This window comes from Microcaecilia unicolor, chromosome 9 (genome assembly GCF_901765095.1).
Source record: "Microcaecilia unicolor chromosome 9, aMicUni1.1, whole genome shotgun sequence".
NCBI lineage: Eukaryota > Metazoa > Chordata > Amphibia > Gymnophiona > Siphonopidae > Microcaecilia > Microcaecilia unicolor.
The window spans coordinates 15,774,710-15,795,257 of NC_044039.1; the positions used below are offsets into that span (position 1 = coordinate 15,774,710).

General features: G+C 40.7%; 1 protein-coding gene across 8 annotated transcripts in view; it reads left to right on the forward strand.

The window, feature by feature from the left end:
- LOC115477839 (methyltransferase-like protein 25) overlaps positions 1-20,548 on the forward strand; it is a 272,956-nt gene that overhangs the window by 246,056 nt on the left and 6,352 nt on the right. For 6 of the 8 annotated variants that reach the window (XM_030214940.1, XM_030214935.1, XM_030214934.1 and 3 more), the window contains 2 exons: positions 15,194-15,268; positions 19,482-19,553. In XM_030214940.1, the coding sequence (XP_030070800.1) occupies positions 15,194-15,268; positions 19,482-19,553 (147 nt within the window). Of the gene's footprint in view, positions 1-10,255; positions 10,488-15,193; positions 15,269-19,481; positions 19,554-20,548 lie in introns of those variants that run through there. The other 2 variants (XM_030214938.1, XM_030214939.1) reach the window with 2 other exon arrangements.

A 20,548-nucleotide genomic window follows, 5' to 3' on the forward strand; every position in this document is an offset into this window, starting at 1 on the left:
CGTGAAAGCTAATAAAACTGACTTTTACAAGCACGCTTAGAACCTCCAGAGAAGCCGGTTTGTGCATTTGTTTGCAGGATAATGTCCCAAAATGCTCTCGTCCCTGCCCGTTAATGTTCTAAAAAACTAAAAAGTTTATATAGATGCATACGGTGAAGTGATCATGCTTCAAAAAGTCATATTTGTGTAATGTAGCAGTGAAATGCGAGTTGTACAGATGATCAATGTCTGTACAAGGAGAGTGTTCTATCAAAATTACTTTTCATTCTTCCTGGTTTTTTTGCTGTTGGCACATTGTCTGGCAATGTCTTGAATAATTTGATGTTCTCAATTTGTTTTCATGGTTCAGAAACTGAAGGTGTCTTGTATTATACCTTTTTCTGTTAAAGCTAATACTATCATAGGTAGTTTTCTTCTTCTTCTCAACATAGTAACATGGTAGATGTTTGTTCCCATCTATACTGTAATCCTAACTCTCCACTGTACAAGTTTGATTTCCTGCAGGTTATCTCTTCTTATCCAAATCAATTATTTATTTATTAGGATTTATTTACCGCCTTTTTGAAGGAATTCGTTCAAGGTGGTGTACAGTAAGAATAAATCAAACATGAGCAGGAGGCAATTACAGCAGTAAAAATAGTCGAGTAACAATACAAAGTATGGGATGGTGTATACTACTTCAAAATAATACAGGGAGTGCAAACTTTTATAAATCAATGAATACTAGATTGTTTGCACAATTAGTTTGCGGGCACTTTCCACCTTATAATGACAATTAGATAATTAAACAAATGGAACCTCAAATCCCCCAGTAGCGAAAATTTCAATACAGAACTAGCACTACCAACATAGGGGTCCGTTTACTATCATAGGTTCCGTAAGGGACAGAAGAGGAGGAAAACCAATCGCTCACAAAAAAGCTCACTTTAAGTGAGAAAAACGGGCGAGTTTTTTGTGAGCGATTGGTTTTCCTCCTGTTCTGTCCCTTACGGAACCTATGATAGTAAACGGACCCCTATGTTGGTAGTGCTAGTTCTGTATTGAAATTTTCGCTACTGGGGGATTTGAGGTTCCATTTGTTTAATTATCTAATTGTCATTATAAGGTGGAAAGCGCCCGCAAACTAATTGTGCAAACAATCTAGTATTCATTGATGGTATACTACTTGCAATGACAACACAATATGTACTAGAACATTATAATTGGTAGTGAAGGGTAAGGTAAAGTTGTAACATATAGATGAGTAAGAAAGTAGGAAGAATTAGAAAGTAAGGTGATTGATTTGAAGAAAGTTGCACGTGAGGTCAGAGAGATGGTTAAATATTATCTCAGCTAGGGTAGGTTCCTTGTCTTTCCTTTTGATGTTCCCATTCTAGGTATGTCAGCATACTAGTTCTCATACTTAAACCAAATACCAAAGGCCCTTTTGGATTTGGACTTTAGATTTAGCTCACATCAGGAGTAGTTTAAGGCAAATTACATTCAGGTACTGTTGCTAAACTCTCTGGCTGTTGTGAGCATGCTTAAATTCTGTCCCAGCATTGGTTTCTACCACCTCTGCTGATAAATTACACTCAACGCAAACATTAATATTATCGTTGTGGAACCATTTATTTGTGAGACAGGGGTATGTTAATTTTATTATTTTCAAAGTTTATAGTATAATTTGAAAGTCATATAATGTTATGTGCAGTCAGATATATATTTTGAGAAAAAAAGACTGGTTTCCTTCTCCCAATTCCTGTTTTACTAAGGATTTCCCATAGATCAGCATATGTTTTAAGGGAAGCTACCTAACCATACTTTCCCCTTGGTCTCAGGCTACAGCAGTAACCATTAGGCTGTGCCTTTAAGTTACGCGCATAGTTAGAGAATAAGGGCATGTGCACCAAAATTTACGTGCGGGTATTTGCACTACATTTTAGTTGGTGCAAATGGCCACACCTAAAGTTAGGTGTGATTCCCAGGCGTAAGCACTATTTTACAAACTGCATCTAACTTCAAGTGCATTTTTGACGCCTTATATAGAATTTACCCCTATATGTGTTGATACCATCAGATGGTACAAAGAAAGTAGAGGCTGACGACAGACTAGACCAACTCGGGAGATGGCAATGGAAAATTATTGATAATTCAAGGGACCCAACACGGTCCGTGTTTCGACGCACACAGGCGTCTGCCTCAGGAGTCACACAGGATATTCACAGGGTACCCACATTAAGCAGAATTATTAAAAAAAATGAAACCAAATCTCCTGCATATACCAATTTGGTAGAGAAGAGAACCAACAGCACAACGGCAGATGAAATCAACTCTTGCGCTTCTGTTTGATCCTACTGTTTGTGGAGAGCCTCCATTACAGGTAAGCACGTTTCCTTTATGCAGCAGTGTGAATAATTTTAGCTAATTTGACTTTTATTAAGATTTGAAGACATTAATAGAACTGAAGTTGGTGTACTGGAAAAGGGATATGTTGATAGTTGAGTTCACTGGAATGTGATGACATCTTTTTGGCTCCATGGAAAGGTGTAAATGACTTTCACAGCACACAGTTGATATACATTCTTGATATATGGATCCTATTAGTCCTAGTGTTTATTTTAAAATGAAGCTAATTCTACTGAAAGAAAGGAATGTGAGAACAGAATTATTTGCTAGTCTTTCTGAACAGTTTCTTCTAATTTTGCTGTAATATAATTATAATCCTTTGAAAAAGGGGATTTTTAAAACCGGCGTTGAAGTGAACAGCTTGCAGCGTCGTATATAAGTATTTTGCAGTCAGATTACTTGGGAAAGAATTCAGTCTAGTAATTGTGCCTTATTTGACACTTATACTTTACATATTTTCTGTCGGCAGCTGTGAGTGACTCCCTCTCAAGCAGTGGTCATTCTGTAGTGGTTTAAGAGAGTAATTTTATAACAGAATACCTAGTTTAAAAAGGTAAATAGGTGCCCACTTAGGTGCTAATTTTATAAAGACAAGTAGGCATCTGCATCAATGGAACCCCCCCCCCCCCAAAAAAAAAAAAAAATCTCTCACTTGGCATAGCCCAGCTGACACTGGTTTGGAATGTACCATGGTGCGAAAAATACAGCAAAGAAAATGTTCTATGCAATGTGGAAACTTAAAAGAATCAAACCTTTCTTCCCAAGAGAAGTATTCCGCAACCTAGTACAATCAATGGCGCTAACTCATCTAGACTACTGCAATGCCATCTATGCCAGATGCAAAGAACAAATCATTAAGAAGCTTCAAACCGATCAAAACACAGCAGCCAGACTCATATTTGGGAAAGCGAAATACGAAAGTGTCAAACCCCTAAGAGAAAAACTACACTGGCTCCCACTAAAAGAACGAATTGCGTTCAAAGTATGCAGCCTGGTCCACAAAATCGTTCACGGGGAAGCCCCAACCTATATGTCAGACCTTATAGACTTGCCTATTAGGAATGCAAAAAGATCATCACGCTCATTCCTTAATCTCCATTATCCTAACTGTAAAGGGCTAAAATATAAATCCACATACGCGACCAGTTTCTCATACATCTGCACGCAGCTATGGAACGCACTACCAAAGGCCATAAAAACAACGCAGGACCTAACCATCTTCCGAAGGCTACTAAAAACAGATCACTTCAAGAACGAATACCATAAACATCCATCTTAAATACTAAATAATACCACTACACACAAGTTATACAAAACCGAACTTTTAACACATGATTGATTAACCTCTTTGATATTTATGATCAAGCTCTACCACTTCAACCTTATGCTGAATAGAGACTCTCTATAATCGATGACCTAATGCATGTTACAATCCAATTTATTCTCAGGAACCTTTATGCAGTACCATAATTTATTCTTCTTTACCATGTACTATGTATGCACATGGTGCATGTATATATATATATATATATATATATATATATATATATACACACACACCATGATCTGTTCCATATATGCTATGTTCCATGTATGTAAGCACCTTAACGCAATGACATCTGTAATTCTGTTACCTGGAAATGGCAACCGCCATTACGGCAAATGTAAGCCACATTGAGCCTGCAAATTGGTGGGAAAATGTGGGATACAAATGCTACAAATAAATAAATAACCTCTGCGCCTCTTTTTGCGGGATCTGGTGCACCCACTTTCTGTGCCCCTCGAGTATCTCCACACTTCATTTTGCATCCGTCACCTTTTGGTGCTGTCTACATTTTATAATTCTAGTGGGATATATTATTATTAATAATTTTTATTATTATTTGCAAAACTTTAACAGGTATAATACTGTCAAGTTAAACACAGCCAAAATAATAAAACAAGCATAAATCATTTCAACCTTACAATCCAATACAATCTGGCTTACTTAGACCTCAAAAACAGGGGGTAGGAATTAGTGAAGTTTAACCATAAACAAATTATCAAATAATTATCCAAATTGGAGTCGTTTTTTTCTACATTTCTTTTAACTCTGACTCTGTTCTACTTCCAGAAAGGATTTAAGCTGATCAGGAACATAAAAAACATATTTAGTCTGATTAAGCCTTATAAGACATTTACACGGGTAAGCCAAGAGGATGTTCCCCCCTTTATCAACAACTTTGGACCTCATAGATAGAAACATTTTCCTTTTTTCTTGGGTATATTTGGTTACATCAGGATAAAGCCAAATCTTTTGACCTGCAAAATTATGATTAGTTGATTTAAAGTATAATCTCATAATAGCATTCAGGTCTTGCTGAAAAACAAAGGACACCAACAGTGTCCCTCTTTCATTTGCGTCATCTATAGATTTCTCCAACATAGCTGTAACATTTTGTAAATTGTTTGAAATCTCTTCTTCAACCTTTTTCATTGTACTAGGTATATAATAGATCTTATTTAATGGAGGAACTACTTCCTGAGAATAATTCAAGTTTTCTTTCAAGAATCTAACAAACATATCAATTGGAGATACACTCAACAGTCTAGGAAAATTTAGGACTCGTAAATTCAGTCTCCTGTTGTAGTTCTCCATTTGTTCCATCTTTCTTCTGATATCCAAATTATCCTTAATCACTGCCACCTTGAAATCTGCATTCTGCTTAGTCTCTATCTGTAAGGCCTCAATTTTTGTGGAAAAATCTTGCTTAGCCATATCCAGGGAGTCTTTCACTTCTTTCACATGTAAATTTAAAGATTTTACCTCTTCTGAAGAGCGTCCCAAGGCTTTCTCTATATCAAGGAGCTTCAACCAAATCCTGTCCAGATTTACCTCTGTGTCTCTTCCTGCAATTGCTGTTATCTCAGCCCTGCCGCGTTCCCCTATGGGTCTGTCTGATTCGCCCCTTCCGGGCTCCAGAGTAGACCCCGTACGGCTGGCAATCGTTGCAGGACACGGAGGAGGTGTCGAGCATGGCGGGGAAAGAGATATTTCAGCTTCCAGCGGAGGGATCGCTTCACCGATTCCCTCCGACAAGGATTCCGCTCCGCCTCGACGAGAAAGAGCGGGGAAAAAGCGCTCGAGTCCTTGTCCTACCGGTGTGGACGCTCCCGAAGGTAGGGGAATCCCTCGGAGCGTTGCCTTACGCTTGGTATGCGGCATATCACCAGGAATTTGTTTAATCAGAAGGAAAGGGTCAGAGCTCACTTCTTACACACCCGCTCACGACGCCATCTTGTCCCCCTTCTAGTGGGATATATTATAAAATGTGCCTCTGAGTTGGGTTGTTTAGGTTGCAGTGGGGAGGATGAAGTAGAATTCCTAAGATTAGCAAGAACAACCTAAAGCATGGGTCGTGACCCCAAACGGGGGTGATTTGAAGTTGTGACCTGGGTGAGCCTACTATAAAGAGATTGGTGCATGCCTCTGGAGGTGACGCAGTGTCTGTGGCTGCAGTAATGGGGTCACAGCCACAGAACATTTGAGAAGTGCTGATGTAGGTTTTCTTAGTACATCTGACCGTGCTGTAGTTCTAGCCATCTTTAATGATATTTTTGTTGCATTTGACTTTATTGTCTTGAGATGAATCTTTAGCTGTAGGAGTGAAGGAGATTAATGGAGGCTTAATCTATTCGGATGGCCACTTTAAAAAATCACCTGAGGGGGTGGAGCTTTCTGTCCCATGCAAGTTTTAAATGGAGCCAGCAGGAAGTTGATATATTCAAGCAGGGGCGTAGCCAGATGGCAAATTTTGGGTGGGCCTGATACCAAGGTGGGTGGGCATGGAATTCACTCCCCCTGTCCACCTCTGGTTTGCTCCTCTCTCAACCCCTCCCTGCCCACAAACCCCAAATATTAAATACTTGAGCTGGGGAGGATTCCCAGGCCATGCCAGCTGAGGATTTCCTCCTCCTCGGGCGGCCGGCGCTCTTCCAGGTGGCGGCCAGCAGCACTTGCCTCGGGCTGATGCTGTTGCCAGCAGGCCATGTACGCTCAGTGCTTTGGCATGTGTGAAAACTGAGCATGTGCAGAAGGGCTGGTTTTAGTGTCGGCTCGGGGTGGGTGCTGCTGGCTGACATTTGGGGGAGCACTGGCTGCCCGGGGAGAGCAGGTCTTCGGCTGACAGGGTTTGGGGATCCCCACCAGCCACAGCAAGTGTGTCACAATTTTGGGTGGGCCTGAGTCCAAAGTGGGTGGACCCTGGCCCACCTAGGCCCACCTGTGGCTACGCCACTGTATTCAAGGAGAAGTGCCCAGAGGACACCTGCTTCCACCGTAAACTTTTCTCTATGCACGGATTAGATCTGGGGGACAGTCCAAACATGTGGCAGAAAAGATGCCAGTAATGTAGTACTGGCACATACCCCCAGAAAAAAAGCCCTTTAATTCTACTGAAAGGGAATTATAAAAAAAAAAAAAAAGAGCAACCGTCCAAAATGATAAAGCAAAGTTTTTTTTATAATCAAATTGTATAAAATAGTTTTAATTATGTGTACATCAGTTCTGTGCTCCAAAGAGTGATGTTTATGTTTCAAGGATAAATTGTTCTGTCCACAGCCTGTCTGTGCCAGACTCCATTTTAATCTGACAAAGAACGTTTGCAGCTGTAACAGCTCCAGAAAGTACTATAAAGCAATATAAAGATTATACAGGCATTTTTTTTAAAATCTAGTGCTATAAAGGTGGTTGAAAGTGAGAGAGAAACGTGGCAGTTTAATTTAGATAGAGGAAGGTTCAGCACAGGAAGACTGTATAGACGTTGGGGGAGAATAGAGAGCCAAAATGCACTGAAGCAGATTTTCTTATTTTCTGACCATATTCAGCTATAAATTTCTGCTCTGCATTCAAGTTTGGGCTCCAGGAAAGCAAAGAGAGACAAGAGTTGCCTCATCCTCAGGATTATCACAGGTGCTGATATCTAGTGTGTTGTTATAGCATAAAGATAAGGCTGTGTCGCAGTTAACTAAGGGATTAGCTGGCTAGATCATGAGTTGTGAAAATGATTCACAATAAAGGGTAGATTTAGTAAATTGCATCCATAGTTAGCTGCTGGGATGATGCACACTAACCTCGTTCTATAAAAAAAGCACCAAAACTTTTGTACGCAATTTGTGCAAAAAGACTAATTAGTGCCAATAATTGGCATTTTAACGAGTAGTTATTGGCATTAATTAGAATTGCAAGATAACACAAATCAAACTCTAACCCACTATTGGTTTCAGACCCACTAAGGCTTTTCAATTACTTTTAACATAGTAGATGACTGCAGAAAAAGACCTGCTCGGTCCATCCAGTCTGCCCAACAAGATAAACTCTTATGTGCTAGTTTTTGTGTATACCTTACCTTGATTTGTAAAAAGGCCTCAAAGAGCTCTCCAATATGCCATCTTTAGCAGAGCTTAACGGATCCAATTCATCCTCTCTTCTTCATCGGCCTGAAAAAATCTTCCAAGTATTCTAGTGTTCAAAAATTAGATCTTTATATTATTCTTCTAATCTTCTTTTGTGCTTACTATTTCCTGCCAAAGATTAGTATGTGCAGGACTCACTTTAATTTAATTCTTAGCAGGTACAATCTATCAGCTTTTTAAGAGTATTGGTAGTGTACTTAAAGCACTTATCTTTAAAGATGGCATATTGGAGAGCTCTTTGAGGCCTTTTTCCTTCCAGAACTGAAAAGTCATTGAAAAGCCTTAGTGGGTCTGAAACCGATAGTGGGTTAGAGTTTGATTTGTGTTATAGTAACATAGTAGATGACGGCAGAAAAAGACCTGCATGGTCCATCCAGTCTGCCCAAGAAATGTGCCACTTTTTTGTGTATACCTTACCTTGATTTGTACCTGTCTTTTTCAGGGCACAGACCGTACAAGTCTGCCCAGCACTATCCCCGCCTCCCACCATTGGCTCTGGCACAGACTGTGTAAGTCTGCCCGGCACTATCCCCGCCTCCCAACCACCAGCCCCGCCTCCCACTACCGGCTCTGTTATCTTGCGATGTTGTTCTCCCACTCCCCATTGAGTACGTTTCATTAATTAGAATTGACATGTATGCACATAAATTTTACCTGCGGCCCATGAAAAGAGGCACAGAAATGGGTCATGGATGTTTTGGGGGCTTGATTTTTGAGTTATGCACATAATTATAGACAATGGGGCTCCAGCATAGCCATTTGTGCCACGTTTTGTTGGTGCAGATGGGGGTGCCTAGCATTAATGGTGCTAAGTCACCTTGACTACTGCAATGCACTCTACGCTGGTTGTGAAGAATCAGCAAGAAACTTCAAACAGCCCAAAACACTGCAGCCAGACTCATATTTGGTAAAACAAAATACAAAAGTGCCAAACCCTTGAGAGAAAAACTTCTCTGGCTCCTAGTCAAAGAGCGTATTACTTTCAAGGTTTGCACCCTAGTTCCTAAAATCATTTACGGAGATGCCCCGGTCTACATGACAAACCTCATAGGTCTACCACCCAGGAACACTAAAATATCATCACGCACATTCCTGAATCTTCACTTCCCCAGTTGTAAAGATCTAAAATACAAATTAACACATGCATCCAGTTTTTCCTACATAGGCACACAGCTTTGGAATGCATTACCACTTGATGTGAAAAAAATACGTGACCTAATCAACTTTCGGAAATCACTGAAGACTTACCTCTTCATCAGAGCATACCACAACGATCCATCATATGTACTTTAACGCATTATCGCTTTATCTGTTATTCCTAATGTGTTCTCTTAATTACCTGATTGCTTAATTATACCACGTCACCCTTGTTCTTTATGTAATTTACAATTGTATCTTCTGCTCTGGAATGGCGATAGCCATGACAGAACATTGTAAGCCACATTGAGCCTACAAATGGGTGGGAAAATGTGGGATACAAATGCAACAAGTAAATTAAGAGCGGTTTATGGAATAGCACGTTTTTCAGCACTGATTTTTTTTTGCATCATATATAGAATTTCCCCCTAAGCATGAATTCTATAAAGGCAGTTCCACGCAGACTTGTCTTTATAAGAATACTAGCTTAAGTTATTTTTGCACCTAACTAAGGCGCAAGCATTTATATCTTCCGAAGGCTTACGTAAATACTTTTGTCTAACTGCTGTCAGGCGCAGAACTAGAAGTATTCTATAACGCTGCGTCTAAATCCTGGGAACACCCAAGACCCCGCCCATGCCCTCTCTGGAGTTACTTGAGAGAGAAGTTAGGCGTAAGTCAGTTACACATGCGACTGCTAATTACTGCCAATTATTAATTTATTTAATACATTTGTATCCCGCGCTTTCCCACACAGGGCAGGTTCATTGTGGCTTACAAAGTAAATATAATTACAAAGTCATGTAAGGAGAATATTACTAACTGTAGTAAACATAGCTATAAAAAGGCCTTAAGAATAAGTGAGATGAACATGGAAAGGTGCAAAAAGATAGGAATAAGGAAAAGGAATGGGAGGGGTGTGGTGTAGGGAAGGTGGTGAATAAAAGACTAGGGGATAAGAATGAAGGAGAATTGGGAGACAAGGACAAGATATAGTGATCATCAGTGTTTAAGGTCAATTATTGATACTTATCTCCAATTAAGTGATTATTTAGCACCAATTAGATAATTGTTATGAGGCATATTTTCAAAGCACTTAGCCTTCCAAAGTTCCATAGAAACCTATGGAACTTTGGAAGGCTAAGTGCTTTGAAAATATGCCTCAAGTGTGTAACTGACCCTGTTGTATAACTGGGCACGCATTTGAGCACCCAACATTGGGTGCCGTTTATGGAATTTAGGGGTAAATGTTAAATATTGCCTCCTATTTCATTAGGTTATATTTAAACAGGCAGAGGTGATGGTGGAATCAATTACTTATTGCATTTTGAAAAATCCACATGTGGAAGATAATTCTGCAAAGGAGAACCATGAGGCTCCTGCTTGGAAACTATCCCATGAAGAAAAGTAAGCGCCTTCTTTCCTTTGTAGAATCCTAGCATAGCAGGTCAAATATGTGCCTATAATTGAGACATGAGAACTTCCAAGCAGCCATTGAGCTGGTGTAAATGCTTGCATCTAGATTGTTTTTTAAAAAGTTATGTAGCTACGTGCTCCGCCCAGACTCTTCCGATATGTACACCCACCTTTCAAGGAACAGGAGAGGCCTCCACAAAAAATAAAGCAAAATTTTTTAAATATTTTAATTATTTTTCTTGATTTTATTGCCTGCTAGTCTTCATTTGGTGCTATAAATTTAATATATACTTTTTATTTTTAATATTTTTCTATTTTGTGCCATTCATTTTTTTGTTTTTCATGTCTGCTATTATTAATATTTACAAAAGTGTAGTATTTTACTATATTCCATTTTTATTTAATTCTATTATTATTATTATTATTATTATTAAAAAAAACAATTTAAGCTATATATACATACAGCTTTATGTATAAAAACAAAGGGTTACATATATATATGTTTTATTTTAAAATAGTTTGATATGTTTATACAATTCATGATTGTTACACAGTCATAGACAATTCTTGTAGTTGTGTAAATGAGATACATTTATATGTTTTTTGTAGAATTTTATCTGTGATCCCTGAGGCAGGCACTTATGCCGAAACACGGACCGTGTCGGGTCCTTTGTGGAAATTGTTTCATTAAACGTCTTCAACATCATCTCCCAAGTTGGTCTGTCCATTAGTCAGCCTCTACTTTTGGTGATTCATCCACCTTCCAAGTACATGTCATTGCATTTAGGCACCATGTTATAGAACAATGTGTAGTAACCAGTATGGGAGCAATAAGTCACCATGCAAATAAGTGAATCAACATTTGGATAAAGAATGGGGGAAAAGGTCTCATAAGTCACTAGGTCAACACTGCACTTACACAAAGTTTAAGGAGCCACATTGAAAACCTTCGGTGATTAGTGTAATCATTGACCAGAAAACCCCCTTCCATCCGAAAACATATAAGGTGAAAAAAGTGTTGCTTAATTTAGTTATAAAGACTGTGCTGAGTGACTAGCCGTGTACTGAGTAGAGCGGTATGATACTTATCTTTAGCTCCCCAAATCCCGACGGACATCCGTTTCGCCGTCGCTTTTGTCAAGCGATTGGAGTTTAAAGCTTGAAAATGAGTACACTAATCACCAAAGGTTTTGAATGTGGTTCCTTAAACTTTGAATAAGTGGAGTGTCGACCTGGTGACTTATGAGACCTTTTCCTCCGTTCTTTTTCCATATGTTGATCCATTTATTTGCATTGGTGACTTATTGCTCCAATACTGGTTGCTATTTTTCTGACACAAATGGACCATAATCAAAGCCTTTAAATTGTCCCAATATTAAATATTCATAGAACAGTGTGTGGCGGGAATATTGGCATGTATACATGTATGTGCAGGTATTCCGATCATTTTACATTCAGTCTTGGTACCTAAATGGTCCCACCTGCAGGTAAAAGAGGGAACAACATACATAAGTTCTTTGTATCAACATATGCTGATACAAAAATAGCCCATGTATCACCCTATAATAGGGCACCTGGTAGGGGTCTATTCTATAAAGGAATGTAGGCACCTATTTTCCTTAGAATTCTAGTCTAAACGGGTATATACATACTTGATATTAGAAAAAAGCATAGAAACATAGAAAAATGTAGGCAAAGACTATATGGCCCATCTAGTCTGTCCATCCAAGCCATCTACTCCCCCTATCAAGTCCCTTCGAGATCTTATGTACTTGTCCCAAGCTCTCTTGAATTCATATATTGTTTTAACCTCCACCATTTCCGCCAGGAGAGCTGTTCCATGAACTCACCGCCCTTTTCATGAAGAAATCTTTCTTTAGGATATTTCTGAGTTTATCTCCTTTTGTCTTCATCCTGTGACCCCCCTTGTTCCAGAGGTTCATTTGAAAGACACTTCCTTCTGTGCATTTATGCCGTTTAGGTGTTTAAATGTCTCTATCATATCTCCCCTCTCCCACTTTTCTTTCAACGTATACATATTGAGATCTTTATATCTGTCCCCATACGCTTTTTGACTAAGATAACTGACCATTTTAGAAGCCGCCCTCTGGGCTGACTCCAGTCTGTTTATATCTTTTTGAAGGTGTGGTCTCCAGAATTGTATTTGGTGTTCTAAATGAGGTTTCACCAGAGTCTAATACAGAGGCATCATTACCTTGTTTTTCCTACTGGCCATTCCTTTCCCTATGCTCCCAAACATCCTTCTAGCTTTTGCCATCACCTTTTCTACCTGTTTCGCCACTGTAAGATCATCATATACGATCACATCCAAATCCCGCACCTCTTTTGTTCACAGAAGTTCTTCACCCAGTAAACTGTATCGTTCCCTCAGGTTTTTGCAGCCAAAATGCATGAGCCTTTTTTTAGCGTTAAATCTAAGCTGCCAAAATCCAGATCATTCCTCTAGCTTTGCTAAGTCCTTCCTCATGTTATCCACACAGTCAGGGGTGTCTGCTCTATTACAGGTTTTGGTATCCTCCGCAAAGAGGCAAACCTTACCAGACAGTCGTTCAACAATATCACTTCTAAAAATGTTAAAAAGAACCCGTCCATCCAACTAAATTTAGTCACGGGCAGTTAAGCCAAGTAAAACGTGGTGTAAATGCCAACGCCTAAATTAGGCGCGAACTGGGTGTTTTCTATAACAACATGTAGAGATTTTAGAAACGCCCATGGGCATGCCCCCTTTTCAACTATGCGATTTAGAATTTAAGTGCATCACGTTATAGAATACGCATAGACGGTTCTGCGCGTAGATTCTTATTAATGCCAATCGCTGTCAATTGCTTAATTGGCAATTATCAGCACTGATTGGCTTGTTAACTAATTAAGTTGCGCATGCAGATCCAGAATACAACTGGATTTGTGCGTACAACTTAAGTTGCACTATATAGAATCTGGGGGATAATGGCCACTTAAATGTTAGCACCTACGTTACAGAATTGTCCTCAGAATATACATATAACTACTACTACTACTTATCATTTCTATAGCGCTACTAGACATACGCAGCGCTGTACACTTGAACATGAAGAGACAGTTCCTGCTCGACAGAGCTTACAATCTAATTAGGACAGACAAACAGGACAAATAAGAAAAGTGAAAAGTGTCTGCTCAAAGCAACATGCTGTGTAGTCGGTGATGATGGAGTGAAGGAGTTGCATGATGGTTAGAGCAATGGACTGATTAGCAGGATAGTCAGCTTAAATCCCATTGATGCTCTTTGTCATCTTGGGCAAATCACTTAGGGGCCCTTTTACTAAGCCGTGTAAGCGCCTACGTGCACCAATTCCAAGTTACCACATGGCTACCACGTGACCCTTGCGGTAATTTCATTTTTGGCGCATGTCCTCTACGCGTGCCCGAAAAATATTTTTTATTTTCTGGAGTGCATCAGCTATGCGCACCAAGTGGCATTTGATGCATGTAGGTCATTACTGCCCGGGTACCACGTGAGTCTTTACCGCTAGGTCAGTGGTTGGCAGTAAGCTCTCAGACCCAAAATGGCGCATGGCAATTTTCATTTTGCCATACGTTCGTTTTCAGCAAAAATTTTTAAAAGGCCTTTTTTTTTTTATAGGTGTGCTGAAAAATGATTCTGCGCACGCCCAAAACCCACGCCTACACTACCACAGGCTATTTTTCAGCGCACCTAACGCATAATTAAACTCTGGAATTCGTTGCCGGAGAACGTGGTGAAGACGGTTAGCTTAGCAGAGTTTAAAAAGGGGTTAGATGGTTTCCTAAAGGACAAGTCCATAAACTGCTACTAAATTGACTTGGGAAACATCCACAATTCCAGGAATAACATGTATAGAATGTTTGTACGTTTGGGAAGCTTGCCAGGTGCCCTTGGCCTGGATTGGCCGCTGTCGTGAACAGGATGCTGTGCTTGATGGACCCTTGGTCTTTTCCCAGTGTGGCATTACTTATATACCTTATGACCTCTAATCCTCTATTGCCTTGGGTATAGCATTACATTATAAGCTCTCAAGGGACAGAGAAATACTTACAGTACCTTAATGTAACTCACCTTAAACTGCTACTGAAAAGGCGTGAGCTAAATCTAAATTTCCCGTTTCCTCAGGTACAAAATAAGTACTTGTATATAATATGTAAACCACTTTGATTGTAACCACAGAAAGGTGATAAATAAAATCCCTTTCCCTCCTCCTCCCACTTTCACTGTTTCAAAATGCACTTTCCTATAATTGTACTTCCATACACACTATATTGTATCCAACTTATTCCTCGATGTTCATACAAGATTTCTAAAGGTTTTTCAATGCATTATAAAACTTTCTGTTTTCATAGTCAAATAACGATAGAGGGTAGTGTATGTGTGTGGGGGGGGAGGGGGTCAGTGTCATCTAATTTGAGCACGGTTTTAACAGAATATGATTGCACAGTATTTAAAGATGTGACATCATGTACCAAACTGTGCAGCTGAATCTATTTCAAGAATGTACCACACAACATGCAGCAAAAGACAGAATTATCACGGACCATTACTGTGACCAGAATTTCTTATTCATCAGAAACCTATAAAAAAAAGCTGTTTTTTTTTTTTTTTGTGTTTTTTGTTAGTGAGACTGACTGTATCACATTTAGCAGAACAATGTCTTCGCTTTCAGGAATTACTGTAACTTGGTAGCTCTATAATAAATGGAAATGAAGTAGCTGTAGCTTGGTTTTGATTATACTTTTCCATTTTCTTTTTTTTCCCCCCATTCTGCAGCTTTCTGACAGCTGTATAATGGATTATTATGAAAAGTACCGGTGCAGAATGAACGAGCTAGAAGCATTTAATATGGTAAGATCAGGGGGTTAAAATAAGGATCAAATGATGTTCAGTTTGAATGGCCCATAGGGGAAAAAGGAACTGATGCCATGCCACTAAGTGAACAAATTTCCTTCAAAATGTGTTTTATTCATTTGCATAGATTATTCAAGAGGAGCTGCAGCAGCCAAATGAAATAAAACACTTCATCTTTGCTGTTCTCTTCTTAGGCAGCCCAAGGATATCTGATGCCCTAGTGCATCCCTCTCCCCAGGTCAACTCAAGGCCCTCCCCCACCCCCCATGACCTGCATCTCTCTTTCTCTTTCTTCCTTCATTCTCATCATGCCCGGCATATCTTTCTGTTCCCTCGGGCTTTCCCACCCCACCCCAAGATGTCCAGCATCTCCCCTTCCTCAGAAGTGTCCAGCATCTTCCCCTCCCTCCCTTCCCCTTGACAGACTGACGCTGACCTCTGATGGGTGATGATACTGCGCTGCCACCATGTCCGCCCAGACCTGGTGCTCTAAATCAGAGTCGGTGTGACCAAGGCAGAGCCTTGAACATCTGCACTTGCTCAAGGCTCACTGAATGCTGCCTCTTCAAACTTTGTTTTAGAGAAGACAGGATGCAGCGAGCCTTGACCATGCTGGCTGCGCCAAATTTTGGTTTAACACAGCTTAGCCACTGACTTCTGCCACGTTGGTGGTGTGCTCTTACTCCAAATTGTGCTGCCCTAGGCATACGCCTAGTCCACTTAATAGAGAGACCAACCCTTGTTCTCTTTAATGTAGAATTGCTTCCAAAGATGTCACAAAACCATGCAAAAACAGACTAGCCAGTGTTATGCTGGTAGTTACTGGATTTGATCAATCTGTCGTATCAAACCCAGGAAATAAATGTAGTACATTGGCAAGCATGAATGCTTATACTGTATCGGACAAAAAAAATAATTCTTAGACAATGCTTATGCCTAGGTAGCTCTAGAACCTGAGTTTTAAACTTCTGGACACATGGAATAATTTTGTTTACTGGTGCAATGTAAAATATTACAGCTGTTTTACGTTTTTATCTTGGACTGTAGATTTTCCATGTAGTAGTGCTGTCTGGTTTCATGATTCAAATCAATTCACCATTTTGTTTTGGTAAATCAGTTCAAATCAATTTGCTTTGGGGAAAAATTGGACTTTTCCCTACCTCCCTCCTGCCATCACTCAAGCCACTGCTGCTTCTCCAGAGCAGCAGCAATGGCAAAAGAAGCTAAACTCACCACAGAGCTGGACTCTGTATTGGTGCAGGCTGCCGGCTCAGCCCAGGAACAGAAAATGACATCCAAGGGCCAGCTGCCACGCCAACGGAGAGTCCAGGCCCTGCAGCGAGTTAAGCTTCTTTTGCCACTGCTGTTCCTCATCTAGAGAAGCAACAGCAGCAGCAGTGGGGGGGGGGGGGGCACAGGTGGCGCATGCTGGATTTGGGGGGAACAGAGAGGACAGAGACTGGATGGAAGCGGTGAGGAAAGAGGGCAGAGGCTGGATGGAAAAGGGGGCAGCGAAGGAGGGCAGATGCTGGATTGAAGGGGAGTTAAGTGCGTAAAATAAATATGTTAGGTGGATGATATCTGGTTTTCTTTAGCTGGATAGTCAGCTGATTTATCTGGTTAAATTTAACTACTGAATTTATTGTCCTAAACTTTACTGGAAAAGCAATCTGGTTAAGTTTAGGTCTGACTTAACTTGATAACTGATAGTGCTAAGTATTGGTACTACTCAATTATTCTTAAGCCCTGTCCTCAGAACGCCCCTTGTTCCTTAAGACTAACAAGTTAAATTTTTCCTCGTTGAAATTCAGGTATTAGGGGGAGAGTGGGAATTTAAAATCAGCACTTTGTCCAGGTGATTCAAACGCACTTTGAATATCAGTCCCTTGTGTATTTGAAAGATGGTATAATTTGCTCAGTATTGTATATTCGAGGCATAACATAAGAATAGCCATACTGGGTCAGACCAATGATCCATCTAGCCCAGTATCCTGCTTCCAGCAGTGGCCAATCCAGGTCACAAGTACCTGACAGAAACTCAATTAGTAGCACCATTCCATGGTACCAATCCCAGGGCAAGCAGTGGCTTCCCCCATGTCCACCTCAATAACAGACTATAGACTTCCTCCAGGAACTTGCCTAAACCTTTATTAAGCCGTTTCCACGTATTAAGATACGCTAACCGCCGTTACCACATCCTGTGGCAACGAGTTCCAGAGCTTAACTATTTATTGAGTGAAAAAATATTTCCTCCTATTTGTTTTAAAAGTATTCCCATGCAATTTCATTGAGTGTCCCATGGTCTTCCCAGTTTTTGAATGAGTGGAAAAAATAGATTCACCTCCACCCGCTCCACACCACTCAGGATTTTGTAGACCTCAATCATATCTCCCCTCAACCATCTCTTTTTAAAGCTGAAGTGCACTAACCTCTTTAGCCTTTCCTCATATGGGAGCAGTTCCATCTCCTCTATCATTTTGGTTGCTCTACTTTGAACCTTCTCTAATTCCGCTATATATTTTTTGAGATACGGCGGCCAGAATTGAGCACAATTCTCAAGGTGAGGTCGCACCATGGAGCGATAGAGGCATTGTAATAGTTTTGGTCTTATTTACCATCCCTTTCCTAATAATTCCTAGCACCCTGTTTGCTTTTTTGGCCACCGCCGCAAACTGGGAAGAAGATTTCAACTTATTGTCTACAAAGACACCGAGGGTCTTTTTCTTGAGTTCTGACTCCTGAAGTGGACCCTAGCAAAGACCCTTGTAATGAAAAAAGAACAAAGTTTAAACAAGAGAAACATGAAAAGTTGAAAAGCACTGCAAATCGGTGGGTGCATATGATTCTGACTACACTGCGGTTTCAGAAGGATATTTTTCACTGGGAGGAATAAAAACAAGATGAGGAGATGACTAAAAAGATGGATTATGTTCACAATTGGAAAATATTGTGATGTCGTTTTCAGCAATTGCTGATTGTATTTATTTTGGAATATACAGAAATGCTAATGCTTAAGTGTCGGCAGCAGGCTGAAAACGTTAATCAGTTTTGAAAGGCCTGCAGTTGCGAGTGCAGAATTTTCCAATTTCAGGATTGAAGAATGAGACACATCTAGTGATATGCATGCCAGACTAACATAAGGCTCCAGGCAATTTTATGTTAGGGATTGCGCAAGCATACAGTGCGCTACCCTGCTTAACAAGGACTAGATCCAGCTGCAAGCACCCATGAAAATAATACAAGGGAGATTGTTGTCCTGGGGATTATGACTGGGAAGGAAGAAGCATTGCAGTTTCTCAGCCCTGCAGTCACTTCACACACATACCTGTAAATGTGGCAACTTCAGATTGTCCACCCCCTACCAAAAGCTTTTTTTTCCATTTAACATTTCTATGTTGGATTATGTCTAAGAGCCTGCAGGACTTGCAGATTTTATGTATTTAACATTTTGCAGTTTTTGATCCTTGGTGGATTTTTTTTTCTTCTGACATTTTTTAGGCATCTGAAAATCTCTTACATCTGTTTTTTTTTTTTTTTTTATTAGCCCTTCAAACTTTTCCTGGATTAATAAAGCAAGCACACTTTAGAACAAGGCAACCACGTTAGATGGGGGCCGAACACAAATGGGCTGAAGGCCAACGAAGGATGGCTAGGGGAGGAGGGTGAAAGGTCTAGAATGAAGAAAACAGGGAAAGCAGGAGATTGAAGGAGAGGAAAGGGACAAGGAAAAATAGGGAGAAGAGGGACGAAGGGCAGATGAGAGCTGGAGAAGAGGGGAAGCAGGGAAATTTGAATCGGTCGGGAGGCCTGGGACATCGGGATGTCTTGTACAGCGGTGTAGGCACATCCTTCAACGGGATAGGCAGATAGGCAACATGTGCAAAGAGGGGCAGCGCAAAAAGCAGAGACAGGGTGCTTGGATGGCAACACTTGTGTGGAAATAGGAGATTGCAGAGATTGAAGGCTGTGTTCCCGGCAGGAGTTAGGTAGTCGGAATGTTAACAAGTTATGAAATTGTTATATTGTTTGAATAAAAGATTGAGTTTTATGTTCCTGGCTGCGACCTAACTAAATTCCAACTTTCTTTTGAAAACTGACTCTCTTGTGATTATGAAACTACAGGTACAGAACTGAGTGTGTGCCGAGTACCCGATTTGACAGATGTATCATTTTCCTTTTCAGTTCTTATAATCCTTAATCTGTCTTTCAGCTGAAAGTTGTTCTGGCTCCGTGCATAGAAACGCTGATACTTCTAGATCGTCTCTGCTATCTAACAGAGCAGGTATGTTTCCTTTACAATCTCTGTATGGCTGGCAGCTCACTCCAGTTAAGTCATTCATACCAGTTCATTCCCCGAGCAAAGAATGTCCCATTTGCCAAAGGCTATTAATGTAATTGTGCTCATTGTATTTATACAACCTAATGCCTGTATTGGTTCACTGGCGGCAGTAGCATTTCAGAGATGCTGCCTGTGGCCTGACCTGGATCATTCCCTTTGACGCACCCTGCCCACCTCTGGAACAACTTTCTGTTTCTGCATGGGCAGGATGCATCGGAGGAAAGGCTCTGGATCAGATCGCAAGCAGCCTGCATGAAACACTTGTGACCTCTGAAAAGAGCTACATTTTAAGGTAGACCAGGATGGGAATGAGAGAGAGAGAGAGAGAGAGAAAAAGCTGGGGGGAGAAATACCAGACTTTGGGGGGGTAGAAGATGAGAAGAGAGGCATGCTGTACCAGTTAAGGGAGGCAGGGATGGAAAGTGAGCAATGCTAGACCTGAGGATGGAGGAGAGATGCTGGGCAAAGGGAGGGAAAAGAGAGGGAGAGATGTTGGGCAGGGTGGTTGGAGGGGAGGGGGGAAAGACAGAGGGAGAGATATTGTGAAATTTTTTGCCTTTTAGTATATGTGGTAACCTGTGTATATAGATATATCTATATATATAAAAGGCACCACTGAAGCCTCCAGCCAGAAGTGTGAAGCGCCAGAGATATCCGGTTTCCCCATGAGTGAAGGAAAACAGCACAGCACGAAATCCCTCTCTCTGTAACAGTGAAGGACTCCGAGGGGGGAGGGGAGAGAGACGCCCTCACTCTCTCTGTAACACAAAACACAGTACAGCAGGAAACTTAACACTGAAGGACTGGACTTGGAGGGGGGAGGGGGAGGGAGAGAGGGCAGAGGGCAGGGACAGGGACACACACACTCCCACATGCACAATCTGAAGAAAACCTTGCTAGCCCCCGTTTCATTTGCATCAGAAACGGGGCTTTTTTAC